The sequence below is a fragment of the Gymnogyps californianus genome, chromosome 2 (assembly GCF_018139145.2).
Source record: "Gymnogyps californianus isolate 813 chromosome 2, ASM1813914v2, whole genome shotgun sequence".
NCBI classification, from domain to species: Eukaryota; Metazoa; Chordata; class Aves; order Accipitriformes; family Cathartidae; genus Gymnogyps; species Gymnogyps californianus.
In genome coordinates this window covers 37,535,001-37,555,275 of record NC_059472.1, presented here as the reverse complement: position 1 = coordinate 37,555,275, position 20,275 = coordinate 37,535,001, and the positions used below count along the sequence as shown (strand labels likewise).

The following is a 20,275-nucleotide window of genomic DNA, read 5'->3' as shown; positions in this document are numbered from 1 at the left end:
CATTTTCAAAGGCAATAAGTTGATTTTGAGTCCACCCCAACATATACATTTGAAAACAGGTTTCTCTGAACAGTTAAAGGAAACCTTGGGTCAAATTCTTCCATTACATGAAAAAAAAAATCACAAAAGTGCATATACATACGTAGGTATACATGCAGAAGGAAGCCACATCATTGCCACTTGCAGCACAGCCAGCTGCAACTATATGCCATTTACTGCTATAGACAGGGGCCTCTGTTGGGTCACAGAGTACATACACATGAATGTAAACTTTATCCCTTGGTTCAAGAGACCCCACTAAGGGAAGTCTTCCTGTTAGGGAAAGGAGTAAGGCCAGGGACTGTCTGGAAGTTGAGTTTTATTTCAGGCACCTGTATATGGACCTGGACCTGCCCCACTGAAGTTGCAGAATCAAAGCTTTATTGCAAAAGAACAGGCTATTTTACACCGAACTGGTAACTAAGTTAGTGTATCAACTTTATGGACTTTTGTAGAGCAGATATTAAATTATTTTTTCCATTTTCCACCAAGTAAATCTGGCAGAAACAATACCGTATTTCCCATTAGCTTCTATAATTTTGAAGTGGCCAAGCTTAGAATGGCAACTGAACACACTGAAAGGCATCAGCACTGGGAGTAAACGCTCACTTCCAGCTCCTAGAAATAGCTCTCAATGACATTTCTTCAGCAGATGAAGAGTTATATTTTTAACTGCAAGCATGGTCTCTGTGCAGGTTGGTTTGATCAGCGTCTCGGGAAGTAAAAATCCAAAATGGCCGGTGTCACGCAGCTCAAACGCAAACGCGTAGGGGATGCCATTTTTGTAGGCCCAGTCCATAGAGCTACCAGAACTCACATCTGAAAGAGGGAATTCAGAGAAAATTTAAAGAAATATTAAATGCAGGTCATGTTGAAAGCACCAGAGGGTTCTTGTGGCATTTTGTTTCCAGGACCCAGTGAACATACTTGCAACTCCAGCTGTTGCTTGCCCTGATCCTGAACACCCTTCAGAGAAGGGCATGGGCACCCAGCACCTGCTGAAAGGTGCTCAGCACAATATGGATTATACCCTTGATTTTCACAGGAAAAAAATTAATAACTGACTTTTTTTGTGTAAAGCAAAACTTTAATAAAAGAGAATATTTAGAATAAAGCCTCAAACTGTTCTTGTCCCCAGGCGAGTGCAGTCTAAAGCTTTGCTTCCACAAAGATCTCCCAGGTAGACTGGAGCTCTGCTTGCTCCTAGATTTAACTTTGGTTTTTTAGGCAATTCCTTTGCAGGGAGAAGGGAGAAAGTTGATAAAGTAATCTACATTCTCCTTTTCAAAGTGCTTTTAAAATTCTTTTATCTTAATTTCTGTCTTGTTTTCTCACCATTTCCTTACAGCATGAGAGCATTTGCATAGGTGGTGTCTAATATTAACAATCTTCCCGAGGAAGTGTGCTTCTTATGCTTTCATTATCTCCATATGTTGATTACCCAAGACACTTATATTTATATAAAGATCCATCTCTCATGTGGCCTGCTGTCTTCTGTGCAATTCTGGCATTAATTCACACTGCTCTTCCTTTGACATAGTGACTGACTGCACTGTAATGAGCACAAGATGACGACCATGCTGTGAGATGGAGGCCCACAATAAAGTGGAGCTCTAGCCAAAACACAGCAACAGCAGAAAAAATGCAGGAGGTTCCTTGTGAAAAATCTTGCTATTTACTTAAGCTTCTCACTTTTTCAATGTCTGTTATCATTACCGAGAGCATTCAGGCCTCACAGTTTCAGTAAAAAAAAGTCTCGTTGAAACCTATTGAACTTCTTTTTCTCTTACCTGTCTATGTGAAGAGCTTGCCTGACAAATGTTGTTACATATTTAAAAGGTACATTTTAAAGATATTTTGTTATAGGGAAAAATGTATTTGAAATCACTCTCTGAAAAGTGGAAGATGTCCAAATAAAGATACTGTTGCTATCATTTATCATCATCTAGACACAGAGACATTTGAAACCTAGCTTTTAAAGACATCACCCTAAATTTTAGAATGAGCTCTATGAATAGCTGTATCTATCACAATTGCACAGAAGGAGAGGCAAAGTAATGGTGAAAAATGAAACCTACTTTGAATTATTTCCTCCTAAATATTTTATAACTTAGTAATGCATTTACGGTATCTGATAAAGAAATGCTTTTTAAGATCTTGTTTTATCTTTCTTTTTTTAAAAATCTGGTTTTATATGTTCTGAACACGTTGTTTGCTGGCTTTCGCCTCTCAAATGCATTGCATTTTAATCTCTTTTATTGCATCGAGTTAATCTTACTGCAATCAACTGACTGAATCAGTTACAAAACTTCATCTTCCGCCTTCCTCACCATCCACAACTGGAACAAAGTTCACTTTAAACAGTGTTTGATTTCTTTGTTATAGTAAGGGTAATCTCCTTCTTACTATAGGTAGGTCAAAGTCACAAACCTGTGCCAGGGGAAAACTTACACAAAGTGCTAGATGCAGGACCATATCTGTATCTTATACCATAGGCTGACTGAAGAGCGTTAACAGCATTATAGGCTGCTGATTCCTGTGTCGGGGAGAAAAACAAATACATAAATTAGACTTTGAATTAAATACTGTAATGGGATTGGAACCTGAGCTATGGATCATTGACTTCCAGTGCAATGCTGTGTTCCGTGAGTCTGTGGCAGCTAATTTAAATTTATTTTAAAGGATAAATGCATTATTTATTTTTATTGACAGCAATTCCCTAATTCCTTGAAAAACTTGGTTCGGTATCGTCATGGCATAAAGTAGCTCACTGCACTGTGAATGATCAGCCATTAAGTATTTGTAATTATAGGTATATATACCAATTTAGTGACACAACAAATTTAGGCAACATGTGAGACCATAGGATGAAATAATCTCTTTTTTATGCAGTTTAAAAGCCATGCATGCATTTTCTGCCAGTACCTGTGGATGCACTTCCCAGTCCACTAAACGTCATCTCTGCTGGGCTTGTGAGGGATAAATGATCTCTTGGTGACACTCCACAGTGGTTCAGTGAGCAGAGTGGGAAGAAGGAAGGAGGCAAATTCTACTCCTGAATCTCTGATGGACAGGTGAATGTTCACTGCTGGCCTAACTTTCTCTGGGGCCAGATGATGTAGGCTTGGAGACTCTTTCCACTATTGCAGAAATGTGATTTCAGTACTGTATGGGGAAAATCAGCACCTACATTTCAACATCCATATGGATGCAGTCTGTTTAGGAGGTTCATGGCATCCTGTGAAACTGGGTGCAGAAGGCCTGGCCCACGGCAAATTCTGAGGGTCACACAGTAGTGCATCCAAACACAGAGAAAGGACGCACATATTCAAAAGAAAAAGGAATATTATCCCACAGAACAGGATCCTGGAGAATGTACAGTGAAGGCCAGGAATATCTAGGAAAACACAGAACCATCTCCCTATAGAGAGCAGGAAATGAACGTCTTTGGAGCTAGAAATTGCTGGACTTTGAACCACTGGGTAAAGCTGCAATGGTTGTTTTAGTTGTTTTATTTCTGTGAACTGAAGCGCTGTAGGTTTCAGTTTATGCAAGTCTTCATGAACTTGGTCCTTACCTTGTTATTCATCAGGCACTAGATGAATGCACTGGGGAAGGATTACTCTATACTTGCCTTTCTGTTTATACATTTAGCCTAACCTTCCACTTGTTTCCCATTGTCAGGAATTGGGATTCTGGCTTAATCCTTGGTCTGACCCCTGCAGGCATTTCTGCTGTGGGTCTTTGTCTGCCGGAGTAGAGAAGCCAGAGAAAACTGCTTTAAAACGTCATTCCAGGAAAAAAAACCCGCTAATTTTCACTTACTGGCCAGCAAGCAGGGCATTGGAGAGTTTATTTTACACTGAGAACTGCTCTTAGCAAATGGAAGAGCACTTTTTTACTCCATTATAAAAATCTACTAAGTACAACTAGATTTTTTGTTTGTTTGTTTCTCAGCACAGGCATGATAGTGTTGGAGACTGACATTTTCAGCTTGCCCCTTCTCTTCCTCTTGCCAGCTCCACGAGAGAGCGCGTGGAGGCAGGGACTGCTGAAGTCAATGCTGCTGGGAACTTCTGCTGGGTTGGGATGCGGTCACCAGCCGGTGCGAGGAGTAACCTCTGACTCACCCTAACACCAAAGAGGAGGAGGTGGGACGAGGTCCGAGGAAGGGGGAAGTGCTGTCACTTGGGACTCTTCCTCCTCTTACAGATGCCTCAACTTCTGTGAGTCATGACACACAAGACCCATGATGGGATCAGAGGTGTTGGACCCCGTGAGGGCAGCAGGGTGGCAGTGTGAGGCCATGGCGGTAGCAGTGGGGCCTCGCAGGGCTCCACGTAGTGGGAAGCTCCAGCTGCAGCCTGGGGCTGTTGTCTGGTGCCTGCACTGAAGCCCCAAGTACCAGGCTCAGTTGCTCAACAGAAATTTGGCAAGCAGCTGTGCTTACCATCCCAGGGCGGTGGTGTGGAGCCAAGACGGCCTGACAACAGGCCTGACGCCAAGGGAGCAGGAGGCAGGGAGCAGCTGAGGGAGCTGAGACGGGTGGAGAGCAATGTCCTGGTAAATGTGCCATGGAAAGGAGAACATAGCCACAAAGAAGAAGACTCCCTGTGCATGAGTTACGCATTGTACAGCAATGAGACAACAGAAGCAAGCCCCGTTGAAATCTTTCTGAAGAAACAGTTTGGCAATGCTCGTTTAAAACCAGCACAACAGTACTGGGTTCTGTGCAGAGGCAGCAACCATCTGGAGGCCAGACCAGGAGTGACCCAAGTCCGCATCCACCACGTAGGCAGGCGTCCCTGGGCACTGTGAACTTGATGCTCTTAGCCTTGAGGGGTGCTGCTTGCTTCCACTGTTGGAGTTATGTGCCCAAAGAAGGGGACAGTTCTCAGCTGCATCTTATTGTGTAGGATGGATCCTGAGTAAATCTGGGCAACCAGTCTTTGAACACCCTCAAGGAGAAAGCTTCACATAAAATTACCAGATTTTTACAAAGATATACACAAACTCAGTCATGCCATATACGTTCACTGCAAACACTAAGGTAAACAACTGTACAGGAAGAAAAGGGATGAAAAGTAGGTGAAATTTAAAACTCCCGAGATAGATGAATGTTTCTGCTGTTTTTTTCAATCTAAAAGTGCACTTTCATTTTAATTATCTTAAAAGAACAGATTTCAGGAGAGTGTTAATAAGAGAGTTGTGCCTAAATTAGAACAGAATATGCATGTTGTGATCAGTACACAGCTTTCCAGTTTCAAAGCAACTTTGAATAATTGAACACTTTAATCGAAATGGTAATTGACAGCTCACTAGAATGATACGACCCAGACAGAAACATCCCTTCTTGTGCTCAGGATTAATTGTGGCCCTCTGGTAGCACCAAATGTTATTTATCTGCTATGCATGTGGAGTCCTACAGTTGTCCACTGTACACAGTCCATGTAGACCAACAAAGCTTGTTCCCTCAGCAGCATGAAACAGAGATCTGCCGCTTTCCAGCTCACTGTAATTTCCAAGGGAACTGGAGAATCTGAAACCTCAGCCTGAGTCACCATTTTAGACACTTCAAATATTAAAGACTATTCATTTAGGAGCCACCAGGTGATGGACCCTTTGGCTGTAGGCAGATATTAAAACATACAAATAAATAAGCAACAGTATTCCATTCATTTTCGCTATGATCCCCATAACGAGCTTTCTAAATAACAGGAAATTACTTCATTTTCTTATTCCAAACTCCCTGTTCTTTTTGACCCACTGCAATAAAAAGAAGTATAGAATCCAAATACTGGCAAAATATTTAGAATTGGGATTTGGCTTCCATTTGTCCAGGGCTGTTGTCTAAAAGAGTGTCTTTCTATGTCCCTTTAGGTTTGTGCTCCACTCCCTCTGATGAGAAGCGTGTTCTAAGGTCTCACAAACCTGAGGAACACCTGCTACACATCAAAAACTAGCTTCCTTTGGTCTACAAGCTGTGGATGGAAAGATATAGTGTGTGTGCTGAGGGGCAGTTACTCCCTGTCTCAGAATGGAAATCGCCCTTGAGCAACAAGAACAACATGTACTGAAGATTTACTGGTATGTGTGAAAACTCTCAGTTAGAGACTCCTTTTCCTTACAATGAATCTCCTGACACAGTGTCTGCTATTGCCTTACGTTACTCTGGATATTTTCATCAGATGATACCCAATAATCGTCTGCTTGCAGAGGAGATGCTGATTCTTCCTAACACCATGTCTTTACCTTCTGCTGTGTTGTCTGTTCTTAAAAAAAATATTCTTGCACCTGCTGGTCTTCAAAGGAATGAGATCCTGTGGTTTTAAATTCCCAGTCTATGTTTTTTGGTAAGTAACATATCAAGTCATCAATTCACTCGGGGAGCTCCTTTCTCTTTGCCACTCCCCAAAAGAGGGTGGAGAAGGTAGAATAAAAAGAATATTCATGGATTTTTTCACAGTCAATGCAGGGCTTGGTGGTCAGTCCCCACAAGTCTCATATTTTTAGCTCCTCTGGCTGCTTAGTTAACTACTAATTTGCTCTATTTCCCAGGAATGACATCAGACAGGAGAATTTTTAGTAGCTGCTGAAATTAAGTGTCTTAACAGAAATAAACCCACAAAGAGAGTTTAGTTTGTGGAGTGCTGGCTGCTCAGCTTCCTGAGAGGGCAGCTGAGTGAAACTTCAGCGAAGCTCCAGGGACTGACAACATTATTTATTCTGCACACGATAAATCTAAGGTGCAGTTAAGCTCCTTTGGAGTAAACTAGCTTAAACTGATAAGTTAAAAGTCACTGCAACTTTCAAGGCCAAAATGGGAGATATATGGACAATGTAATTTTACTGGGGACTGAGGGCGAGAGAAAGAGGCTTGCAACTGCTTGGTGCAATGTGTGTCTGTGAGCAGGAGCACACAGAAAGTAAAGCTGAGCCATGCTTCCCTAAGAGAATAAGCCATAGGGAAGATTTTATGTACAGGAGGCTGGCTAAAAACAGACCTCAGACTGTGAGCAGAGGGAATAGTTCTTCTGTGTTTGGATGAGCACGGAATAAGTGAAACGTACATATCTGTAAATTGATGGGCTTGCATCAAAAAAAAGTATTCTTATTAATTTCTTCTTCTAATAGACAAAAGCCCCTGATGTTAAATAGCTGCTTGTCTTAAAGGGTTAAAAACACTATGTCTGAGCAGGATGAAACATGAAGCAATCCAAGCTTTACTTTTGGTGAAATCGATGAGATTTCTTCTCTAACTGATAAACATAAACCATTTCAATGTTATTTTGTTCATAACATTGAAGATGATCTTCTTTGTGCTCCTGCTGTTTAAGTTCTGAGCATGAAGGGACAGAATTTCAGCTAGACGCCCAAGGACTTAACTACATAATTCCCATTACATTTAATTAAATAAAATTATAATAATTATAATTAAAACCCAGGGATTTATCCTATAAAGTAATTTAAAGGGACTGATGGATGGAAGGCACTATACCATTTTAATCAAATTACCGCTGACTCACTCTGAGTGAAGGTTATATAACTGGAAATGCGATTGCAAGCAGATCCAGAATAAATACCACTCAATATTAAATACATGCAAAGTATTGAAGAAACAAGTCTCCTCTCAAAACAAAACATACCAAAAAATATTATATAGGGAAGCATACTCTCCCAATTTTTAATGTACTTACCACGCAGCTGAAGTTTGGAATAGTTGCATATTTGTAAGAGTAAGGGTACAGCAGCATCTGTGCATATGCATGGAAGGACAAATAGGCTTTTATTTGTTTCCGATGTTTGCGGAGAAAATGAGCAACAGCCTTTACTTCAGGCTCGGATTCAGGAAAGGGACCACAGTAAGTGTCATCACATGGGTGAAATGAAGCACCTTCATCTAGAGATTGAAAGAGAAAGTTGATAGTGAACGATCACAGAGAATTTCCACGGGTCAACTTCTGGCTCAGCCTGTGTGGGCCCACGTGCAAAAGTGTGAAAAGCAATACACAAATTGCTTTCTTGTGACTGATGGGCCTGAGCCAGTGGGACCTCGGTACAGCAATCTGCTTGTTCATCTAGTAGACACACCAAGTTGCCAACTGGCCAACTACATGCAGTTCTCCCCAGGGGACATATTTTTAACCCAACAGAAAAAGGAAAGCCTGACTTCATTGTATTTTCTTCCCTGGTTTTCCATATGAGTGGCACATTTTATGATAGCATTCCAGTATTAAAACTATTGAAGGGTCTTGGTCTATTTGAAATCAGAGAGCTATACCTCTTTCACTAGTCACTGCCAAGACAAATCTAGCCTTTAAGACCATTTTAACATACTAGCTACTACAGTGGTGGTTACAATGATAGGTAGATAACCTCAACAGGCATTATTTTAGAGACTGGGTTAAAACATGAGAAAGTTTCTGACTACTGCCTATTTTTACTCTTGCAAACCTCATGGGAAAAAAATGACAAGCCACATGGGATGATTGCTCAGCTAGCTAAAATAGAAATCATCTCAGTTTGCGCAGGGCTTAATTTTCCTTCAAGTTTGGGGCAGGGGTTCTGTTGTGAGGATATCTTTCACCATGTCAACCTGCTCAGGTGGCAGTAAGCTGCAGAAGTGTAGCCTGCCTGTAATATCCCATGAGGTACTGAAACATGAAACTCAGAAAAGGAGATGTGGCAGTGGCTCCTTTATCATTTAGCGATTCTGGATCTAAGCCACTGTCTCATTTACAGCTTAGGGCTTGGGCCTAAAAGAACAATATTTATGCAAATCCACTCGGCTCTTTTATCCACTGTGATTTCAAAATGCCACATGTTTTACACTGACCCACAGAATAATAATAGTTTGGTTGCGACATTCCCTGGTGTAATCAGGGACTTACAGAAGCAGTGTTTTATTAGCTTTCCTTTGTATAGTAAGTACTGCCATCTTCCAATAGTAAGAAAAGAGCAGTGTGTGAGAAGGCATAATAACATGAACTAAAACAGGGTTATGCAATCAACCTAATGTAAAAAAATTAAGAAGTGGAAGAATTTCATGCTGCAGCTTCATTTGTAATATGAAAATCGAGGCTACCACTCAATGGCCACAGGTGGGGATTTCAAAAGGTATTAGTGCTTAGATTGCAGTGGATATGGAAGGGTTGTATAGAGGGCAGATGGTCTCCTCCCTGCAGAACAGATGGCCACCAAGCCATCCAAATCCCAAGAGCACTCTGCCTCAATGTCTTGTCAGATAATATAGCTAAAGGAGAGCTATTTAACAGAGCCTCTGGAGCCTTTGCTTTTTTTTATGGATACTTCATCTCCTGTAACAGCGTTGTATACTGAATCATGAAAATGGACATCACTTACTAAACACCAGAATCCTACAAGCTAATGAATGGTAAAATGACCCAATGGTAAAATATGACTCAGTTTAGTGACTTTCAGTGAAGAAAAAAACTCTCTAAACTGTCCAGCCTACTATCGTAAGCCATTTGCAATCCCAGCTGTAATTAATGCTTTTCCTTAAGTGAAGCTGGCTGGTAGTAAAAAGGGAGGGTTTCCATGGTGGCCTTGGATAATGTAAAGATATCCTCAATTGTCATACTGGAATTTCTTTCGAAGTAACACAAAGAAAAAAATGATACTCCTGTGAAATTTCAGAGTTACAGTCATGAGAAGAAAATGGAATTGCATAAAATGTTACCATGCTGCCTTATTTTTGTACCTGATAGCATACCAGGGAAGGACAAGTATCCTCCAGCATCCATCATGAGGTCAAATGTATGAAGGAAATGTGTGCAGAAACTGATAAAACCAATGCTTTGGTACAGAAGGAAGACTGGGAGGATGGATGAGCTGGAGCATGATTCTCAAACTTCCTTGCAGCCACTTCTTCTGCCAGCATGGGGTACTGTCCTCAGTGAGCAATGGGGTGCACTGGAAATTGGGATGCACTGGAAATTTTAACTCCCACTGCTGCTCTCTTGGGGGCTTCGGATGCAGCCCTTTAACTGGATTTGCCCTATGACATAATTTAGTTCTAAGTACCTCATTATTGGCTTTAAAATTGCTATTTATGTCATGAACATTAAACCATTGTGCTAGTTATTGCACATATATATATATATTCCAAGGAGCGTTTCTACCCAGAGATCTTGCTTTCAGTATTCACCTGGGTCTGTGTGCAATTTCTGTGCACTATTTTGAGTACAGGGCGCTGCAAAGTGAAATCTACCACAATCAGCGATATGGCCTTTTCTCGGTCCCTAGAGAATACAGAAGCAACATCATAAAGCTTACATCAAAGTCCTACACTAGAAGGGAAGAGGAAAGCAGAAGTGATGCTGTGTTATCTTTACCAACTAGCTCACTGCAGCTAGCATTCAGCGGCTTTGCTGGGGCTGGATTCTGCCACACCACACCTGCCTGGAAGCCCCACAGTGAAGTTCAAGCCTGCCTGCAAACTTAAGTGCGACTGAACTGAATTAAAAGGTTTTTACAAGTATACGCAGTATTAAATGTTAAACACACCATGATTATCAAGCCTCAAAGTGTGATATGATCCAGATTCTTCTCTGCCTCATTTAGTGTCAGATTAATGAGAACATAGGGTGCCAGGTGAGGATCTTCGGAGCACCAGTCAGCCCAGTTCATGAAAGAGCTCTTTATTCTCTGGCAAAATAGAGAATCAGACAGAGTTTGGGGTCTGGTGAGGGAAGCAGAGCATGGGCTTGGTGGGATGACAAGCAACCTTGAAGGAATTTTTATTTTTTCAGCTCGAGGTGGGGACCTGTCTTTCATGTTCAGTGCAGGGCAGAAATGCAACACGTAGTGGATTACAACACACAACGCGTGTGTGTATTGTTATAGTTTCACTCAGCCTAGAAAAAGTGTTTTTTACTGAAAACTAAGCAAACATTTTCAGGACTGAATAAAAAGTGTGCTTTAATACAGTGGCTAGGGAGCAGGAAGAGGGAGGAGCAGAGTGATTTGAACCCAAGAAAGATTAATTAGGAGTAGAAATAAAATGCACTGTGTGAGTATTAATGTTGCACTGATAGGTACCTATACAGCTCTGAAGACTCTGTAAGAGAACAGTTCATTCCAGCTATGCCGATGGCTATCTTCTGAACAGTCAGTGTATGTCCCCAAAATACCTGCAGTTGAGACTTACGCACTTAAGTAGAAGGTGATAACAGTGATGCAGGACTTCGGTTCATTTTTACATTATTTTTGCAGCATAACATTGCCTTAAAGATTGTGATAGCAGCCCTGGGACTGTCTTCTGTAGTGGAGGGAGTCTCAGCCAACATAGGTTTTCTGTAATTGATTGTGTGTCAGCCCTCTCCTTACTGCAAGTAGAGTCAAAAATTGGAAGCATATTTCACAGGTCCATACTGTGTTGAATGTACGCTTCTGTTCACTCTCACCTCATTTGTAATCTCCCCAGGCAGATTATTCACACTCACTTTTATCCTTACAATTCTTAAAAATCTACTTAAAGAATCCAGTCGCTGCAAGCCAGACTGTACAGTGCTTACTCCTACTGCAAGTAATCAGAATATTGCAGAAACACCTAGAGACTTCCAGTGGAAGAGGGATGGGCTGAAGGGAGGGCTGTTGCGCTAGTGTTATGCAAACACAATTTCTGTCTTTACAAGTTCACAATGTAAATAAGGAAGGTGGACGAATGCTGGAGGAGAAAACGGCTGCACAGAGAGGTGAAGGAAGTTGCTCAAGATAGGAGAGCAGGTCAGCAGAAGAACCAGATATATATCGCTGTATTTCGCAACAAAGTGCTATGACTTTCTGCTGCACCAGAACTTGTATGGCTGCTTACTCCTGTGTGAGTTGCACTGTCTTGCTGTAAGATTTAATAAGATACCATTTCTTCTTCAGCGGACCCATTCCAAATCTTCTGCTAGTATTTCTTTACTGCTGAATTCTCTATGCAAAATTGAGGTCAATTTTATGAAACTATTTACAGAAGTGCTGGGAGTTTAAAATTGGATCTCCGTGCATATAGAAGCACCTTCTTTCTTTATTAAATCACTAATAATAATAGCCTTAAAATATTCTCAGACATTTCTCTGTGAGGCCAACAAAGCAAGTCTGACATTTCCAAAGCTAAAGCCATTTCAGAGAAATGACAAATTAAATAAAATAAATTTTGAAATGTTTCCTAAAGCTGTAGTCAGGTAAATTCTGAAATGTGATGGGCCAGGCTCAATACTGTGCTTCAAATTATTTACATGATTGCAGAAATACAGAATAGCTGTATGTGCGGTTTTTTACTTTTGCCACACTTGCCATGAAAACATTCTACCTGTGATGAGATGTGTTTTTCCAAAGTTCAGGACTTTCATTTTTTTAGAAGCTAGAAGGAAGATTTGAGCCGTGGCTTGTGGCTTTATGGGAAAGCAGCGTCAACTTTAACTACGGAAAAGAGAACACTTCACAATGGGTGTGATCTAACCTACTTACTCTGTTGGATAATTAAATACAGGGCAATCTGAACTGGTGGACCAAAGTATCTCCAGACTTACCACACCATTTCACTTTCCAGTTGCGATTAGCATCCACACCATGACACCGAAACCTTGTGTTCTTTGATCTTGTTTTTCTCCAAAATCGATCCTAGCATAAGTTATAAAATAGTCAAATAGCAACATTACTATATTTTGGCAAAAATCTATTTGTAAACATAACAAACCAACTCTGGTAAACACATTCAGCATTATATTTTAACTGGAGTAATTTACTTCCATTTTGCATGCCACAAAGTGATGGACCAGATTATACAGAAAGTCACCTTTGAATGATGCAACAACCGTTCGATCTTTCCTGTCTGAACAATTTTTTGAGTAATACTACTGATACTACTTACATTTGTCCAGCTAAAATGATATCCATCCACATTAAATACAGGCATGATATAGAAATACAGCTGAGTTAGCATCTTTCTCATGGCAGGATCGGTCTGGTATGTCTGAAGAGCCTAAAGCAGAAAAGCCAAAGAAAGTAGTTTCCATAACAAAAATAATTTCCCGATTAAGTATTGTGACAGGCTAGACAGTCACGTGGCCTTTGGCAGTAGAGACCTGATCTCACAGCACCAGTGACATCCTTAGAGCTGTACTTGAAAGGCTGACATCTTCCTGCAAATGTGATTGAAGGCAGCATGTGAACATGTGAAGAAGGTGCTCAAAAGACCCTATTCTCTCTGCTGCTCCGTTACTTTCAATAGCCAGGAAAATACAACTCACATTACAGAGAAGCAAATGCATACAAAGTGTTTCTTGACGTAGGAGCTGAAAGTCAGTGGAATAGATTCTTAGTTGAGGAAATGAGTTTAGCTCCTGTAAGACAATGGAGTGCTGTGGTTTCCACCAGGTAATCACTTAGTTAGGTCAGAGCACGTCTTAAAGCGTTTAAGGCTCACATTACATAAGCTTTTGTTGTAGTCAAAGTAATTTACGATATGCACAATCATCAATACAGGCAGCTTATTCCTTTATAATATAGAAAACCCTCTACTTTTGGAGAACCTCAAGTACAAAGGTTAGTAGAGGAAGTCTAGGTAGGGAAAGTATTTTTTTTCCATTCTACATCTTAGAAAAAACCAGAGGCTCCTCAGCAGTTCTGTTTGCTAGTACCAGAGATGCTCCTTTACCAGTTTCAGGAAGCTTGGACTCCACATGCTGTAGCAAAAACTGTCCCTTGCTATAGCTGGCATTAAACTTGCATCCTTCAAAGTTTAAGTCTTGATTCTGTAAGGCAAGGAATCAAGTGCTTCACCTGGCAGGCAGAAAGCGTATCACACTGACACTGGGTTCAGAGGGGTGCCTGAGGCTGGCTCCTCTCCTCCTGGTGCTGTGATTACAGCCTTCTGCTCTGCAGTATTTCTGGCCCTTCAGATCCAAGAAGGAACATACATGTGTGTGGGGGGGACAAAGGGAAACGTTTGCTCTGCAATAAACTAAGCTAAAAGCTTTTCAATTGACAAATGCCAAGGAACAGTGTGAAGTACAGGAATTCCATACTTCTGGGCTCCTAACCATGCAGCTGTTTGGATTATTGAAGCTGCCATGCGAGCTGACAGATGCTTTTTGTGGAATACCTGTAAGAAATACCCATACAAGGGGACATGTCTGGGGCTGAAATTTACTCATGGAGAAGTCTGAACATTTTTTTCTTTACTGAGGGCCTAGTGGGACTTCTAAATACTTTTTCTAAGCTGTTCATTAACAACCTCTCTGTCGTGCAGTGCCTTCTCCTCACCCAGCCTCAGCTTCCCTCCCAGCAGTGCTCTGCACGTGCAGGTCCTTCAGCCTCACCTGCAGAACCAAAGCAGCGCGTCATCCCTGTGCAAAGCCACCGAGTCACCCAGTGCTTCTCCACACCAAGCTCCTCTTCTGTTTCAGCCAGGCAAGAGGAGGGGAAGGTGAGCAAAGGAGGGTGAAGGGGGCACAGTGCAGAATGAAATGAGAGTTAGGCAGCAGCTGGGACAGCATGGCGTGGAGCACTGCAGGGTGGGACAAGATGCTAAAAGAGGGTAGGGTTGTCACAGAGGAGAAGAGGATGACAGTGGGCTTTTGAGGGGAAGCCTGGTGGAGCTGTGGGGTGCCTGGGAAAAAGTCCCTCGCCAATGCAGAGGTCACAGGTCCTCTGGCCCATGTGCCAGAAATTCCCCAAAGATTCTTAGCTGGAATGGTATTGCATTTCAATTCGATTTACTTGTATTAGGAAGCCACATCAAGGCTACAAATACATTTGGATAAAAATATTGATATTCAGGGAACTGCAGCTATAGTAAAAAGTAATTTTGTCAAACAGAAAGCAATGGTTACTCAAAAATAATGACCATGAAAACAAGGGCTCTGTTTCATTGATGTTCCACATGCAGAAAGCACATACTGAAGTAACTAGGGCTACTCTGTGCATTAAGCTAGCCCTGCACTTAAATCTTCACAGGATTAAGAGCCTATATGGTAAGTATGGATGTTAAATTTGTAAGACTGTTCTTACAGTGGAAGCAGAACCAAGTCATGCTCCAAAATGTGAGTCAAGGAAAATGAACATTTTTATGATGCTTATTTCAGGGAGAAGTAATTTGGCTGGGGAGGAAATAAGGCACCACACACCATTTCCTTGACTTTTTAATGCTTTTCTTTTTTTAGACAATATTAACAAATTAAGCTCAGGTTGTGTTTCCATGGTGGGTATTTACATATCAGTGATAATGAGATTGGCATATTTGCTTGTATCTATATTTACGTATACCATTCTTTTGCTGTCAGTTACATCTGTAATTATGCATTTTGTTACACTGTAGTGTTATATACTGTATTTTAAACAGCAATGCTTTAAGATTACACTCTTTAAAACACTTTTAAAATCATCTCCTTAAAATAACTACAGATAATAAATTAAGGTAATACACTCCTTAAAAATTGCATTGATGAGCTTTGCAAATTTTTCAGAACCTTTCCAAATTTGCAAAAAGTGACATAATGAAAATATTTGAATTAAGACTTTTAAATGTTCAATATGTTTTGAATCCTCTGAAGAATATATTTTTCTTGCTAGGTAAAAGCACCACCATTTAAAAACTGAAACAAAACATAGACTGCAAAATGCTAAGCACCCTTTCATTTTTTAAAGCTACTCTGTGTTATTTTAATGTCTGCTGTCATTGACAAAATACTGGGAGAGACTTTAGAAAGCATGATAGTCCCCAGTAACACTCTTCAAAATTTTAAGTCTTAAAGTTGATTTAGAGCCAAATATGTCAATCATTCAATTCTGTTCTTTAAAGCATATATAGTTTATCTTAATAATTTGGTTACCCTTTTAGAGTAGCATTTCATTAAAAATGTAATGGACCTGGTGCGGCTTTCTTCTTCACGGAAAGCAAGAGTGTAGATGGTGTAACCTGGTGTAAGTGAGATCATATTCACTCTCTGCTGAAAATATTTTGTCCTTCATACTGTTTTTATCTGACAGTTTTATTTGATATATGTAATCAGGCAACACAGACTGTATAATCTTACCTCCCTTAACAGGGAGGTCTTTGGCAACGTGCCTTACAGTTACTAAGGTGTGTCCTTGCTGGAGCAAAGCCCACAACTTGCCTTTTGTGACGTGACTCTCAAACCCTCTAAACAACGATCATGCGAACCACACCCCGCCCAGCAGTGTTGAAACATTTTCTCTTCACTATGACACAAGCAAGACGAATATAAACCATTAGTGAATTAACTGCATTGTAGTTTGCACAGAGCTCTCACAATACAAAGTAATGTGACTTTATACGGCTTGATTCTGCTTCCCCATCATGCAATCAATAGCAGCTTTGCTGCTGAATGTGCAGAGAGCCAGACTGGCCCAATAAATGCTGAATAGTGTTATTAGTGAATGAACAGATGATACAGGAACCCTGCCAACACCATGCAAGCAATCTGCCTGGGGGATGGGAGAAAGGACCAATGATTAATAGGAGGGGGCTCGATCATCTGGATCAGCAGAGCGGTGGTTGTTTATAGAGCTGCGCCAGCTTAGGCTGGCTGAGGATCTGGTCCATAGGAAATTCAATCTGGGGGACGAAGTGAACAAAAGAGCTATATTGTAAACTGTCAAGGCAATAAAAGGCAAGAGTTTAAAATGGATTTAGGATGCAGTTGGGCTTTTTATACAGTAAGGGGATTGACTGAGAAGGACAAGGCAAGGAGACATGGTTGAGAGAAACTCTGAAATTGCAGTTGAGCTTAATAACGATTTGCTGTCCCACAATTAATTATTATTAAATTTAAGGTAACAATCAGCTTTTGCTGTTTCTGGTTTTGAATTAAAAAATCACACTGAATTAAACAGTTACTATTATAGCACAGGGAATTGACTCCATTGCTGTTCTACCAGAAATTGCATAAAACTGCTTCCAACAAAACAGGATTAACTCTTCCATGCCATTATTAAGATATTAGTTAAAATATCCTTTCTGATGGTAACATACAATGTTTTACTATTGTCTGTACATCTTACACTTTAGCAGGGTGACACTATGATCTGCCATTCAGGCCTTCATTGCCACTTTATCAGTTTGGCAAGTTAGTAGTTAGCTCTGTCTCTGTACTTGGAAGCAGTACATCTTTTTATCTCCATTTTTCCTTTTACTGCTAGTGTCCTGCTTTGGCACTCAAATCACAAGCAGAGTGGTAAGCCTGTTATTAAGGCTAAGATACAACTGAGTATCTAAAAACAAATGGCTTAAAACAAAGGGTCAAATTTTCAAGGCTGAAGCTTGAACTGTGTCTGATGATTGATTTTTTTTTTAACACCAAGCACAATCTTCCTTCCTTTTTGGGAGTCCTTCCCACAGGAGGAACCCAGAAGCAACAACTGAGAATGATGACTGTGCTGCAACTACTCTGCAACACTCAGAAGAGAGCCCATAAAAAGAGTCTGAAAAGAAGGACCTGCAGGATCCCAAAGGCTTGCTTACACTGCTACTTAAGGATGCAAATGGAGAAGATGTTGAAGCAGAGAAGAGGCAGAGGGATGATGGCATGACTGATGTGTTAGAGAAGCAAACAGCAGTTCCAGGAAGCTTGTGCACGGCTGGGACCACCCAAGCAAATGCAGGATCTCGTGGGGAAGAAGCTGTGTAGTTACACAGATCTTAGTGGAAACAGGAGATACAACTTCTTGGTTCCACTCTGAGAGGTAGTACATTACACAAAAAAACCTCATAGGTCCCAAATAAGTCAAGGACTGCCTAGCAGGGAAAGGAAAGGCCTGAGTTATTCTGAAGCAATGTGAATGCTCTGAAGGGGGCAACACAAACTTCTCTACTAGTAATCGTATGAAACTAATGCCCACCAACTTGGTGCAGACCCACCGAGATGTATACCTCTGAAAAATGTAATTCTTGAAATTTACGTCCTAGTTATGTTGGTCCAGGGTAGTACATATTGAGGGCAACCCAACAGAACTCACTTGAATACGTTGTTTAATTAAATTGTTGAGCCACAGTTAAATAATTAAGATGCAAATTATTGCTTGTGATTCCGTTTCTGGAACAACTAAATTGTCCGACACACAGAATTTTCTTTCACAGTCCTTTCTCATGCTCAATAGTGTTTCTGCATATCAGTAGTTTTACTGAGGCCCTAATTACTCAGCATCATCATACAGTAGTGGACTGCTAAAATATAAAGCAGAATTTCTTCCCTAGGGCAAGTAATATGTTGGAACAACAATGTGAATTCTTTTCATGCCTTGAAGAAGAACATACCCAACAGCTTAAAAGCCTTCACAGGGTAGAATTTGAATGTCCTAGTGATTAATACTTACATAGGAGTTTGCACTAGCAAGTGTCATTGAAGAATTCCTACTACAGGCACAACACAGCTGCAAGGTTACCTTTATTTTATCCAGATGTATTCACATTGTGAAAAATGAATAGCTGCAAGCAAAATGAAAGTAATTTTTAGCTTCTAAAGATCATGGGTAGGCAGGAGGTTGCAGCTGAATAGTTGAAAGTGCACAAGACAAATAATGCAGTACTTATTTCCTTTTGGAAAAGGAAAACTGGAAACCATTTAAACTGTTTTTTTGCCATCATGAAGATGTCACAGTAAAGGAAAGCACCTTCTCTAAACTGTCTTACTGTTGAATAGAACCTGGGAAAATCCACCATGGACCAAAAGAGAAAGAAATACTGCACAGTATGAAAATGGTTTGCCACAGCTGCTTTTAAAACAATGCATCACATGCCTCGTTGTGGTGATACCATGGTACTGCACTCCATCTTTTTTGGCATTGGCTTAGATTTTATCCATTAAAAAAAAGAGCATCACAACTGAGGGCCCAGTCCAGGAAACTCTCGCTGGTAGTGTTCACTGCTGCTTTATTTTCCTTCCCCTCAGAAGTGGTGCACGTTAGTAACCTCTGTTTTCAGCAGCAAGGATGTGCTGGAGAGATGCAGATACTCAGAGCGAAGTGGGATATAAGATGGCTGCTGAAATAACTGAACTCATTCAGAACTGAACCAGCTGTGTACTGGAGGGGGGATGTTGAGTAGAAGCAGAAACTACATACACATAGGTGTGATTACCACACAGAAACTTCAAACGGCAGGAACAACATTTGGAGGATGAAAAAAAATCATGAGGGTAAAACAGATTCTGCATTTGTACCAGTGCCTCTTGCTGTTGAAAGGCTGATGAATTAAGTACTGAGGTAAGAGGCTGGAACAGGTGATCTCTCTGATGGAGAAAAAACAAATAGTGTTTCAGGCAGAAGCTCCTGACAGAGAAGAATGAATTAGCTAAAGATAAGTAAGGCTGAGTGTTTCAAATATAGATGCTGCAGGATGAAACAGATGGATTTTTCCTCCAGATAATGGATATATAGGGAGCACTCAGAGAAGTCAATTTTTTTCTGAGGTTAGGCAGCTAAGAAGACAGCTGGGGAGACTAGAGTCTGGCAAACAATAAAAATTAAGCTCCAATGATTGTATTGCATTTACTGAAAGAGCTGCAGAGCGTTTATGGAGAGATCTGTCACCAGGTGACTGGTCCTTCAAGGTGAAAAAAGCCCAGGCTTCACGGTGCTATCATCACTGGCAGCTGTGAAGGAGGCCGCAGGGGGCCAAGATACAGCCCTTAGAAGCTTCTGGCCTTCCTAAGACAAGGGTGAACTAAAAATTGATGAACAGGAGGAAAATCCAGATAGGAAGATTTCACAGAGCAAGAAGATGTGATGGTTCAAAGAACAACAAAAAATTTCTACTCAAACCAACATCAGCTGAAGAGCTTTAGCTGAAGGGAACGGACCTCGGAAAGAAGGAATGTATCCAGTTAAAGGGTGAAAGGAAAAAGCTACGGGTACAATGTTTGTTTTGGCCTTGCATGTCTCTGATTCACTTCAGAACATTTCAAATGATTTCAAAGCCTCTTCAGGTTTCTGAGAGCCAGCACTCAAATATATGTTAAGAACAATGGCGTATCTGTCCCCAGGAACAGGAGTGGTATAAATGTATGGCTTATAGGGAGAGGCAGTCAGGTCCTTGCTTTCTTTCCTCTATGGTTCAAAACTTCTGCTTGGAGAACTCCAAAAAATGGAGATAGAAAGCCTATCATGGGGGGTGAGCTAACTACATTGTCTCAAAGAATAACTAAATACAGCTGTAATGAGCATCCTTTAAATTAATATTAGTCTGAAATCCTGGATTGTGGGA

General features: G+C 40.8%; 1 protein-coding gene across 1 annotated transcript in view; it reads right to left on the bottom strand.

Annotated features, from left to right (window-relative positions):
- Positions 1–670: 670 nt before the first annotated feature.
- The window catches only part of CPA6 (carboxypeptidase A6), an 86,329-nt gene continuing 66,724 nt past the window's right edge, over positions 671–20,275 (bottom strand). Inside the window, exons 7-11 of the mRNA XM_050915705.1 lie at positions 12,923–13,033; positions 12,582–12,672; positions 7,737–7,939; positions 2,491–2,575; positions 671–858 (exon numbers count right to left, since the gene is read on the bottom strand). Of these exons, the coding sequence (XP_050771662.1) occupies positions 671–858; positions 2,491–2,575; positions 7,737–7,939; positions 12,582–12,672; positions 12,923–13,033 (678 nt within the window). The remainder of the gene's footprint in view (positions 859–2,490; positions 2,576–7,736; positions 7,940–12,581; positions 12,673–12,922; positions 13,034–20,275) is intronic.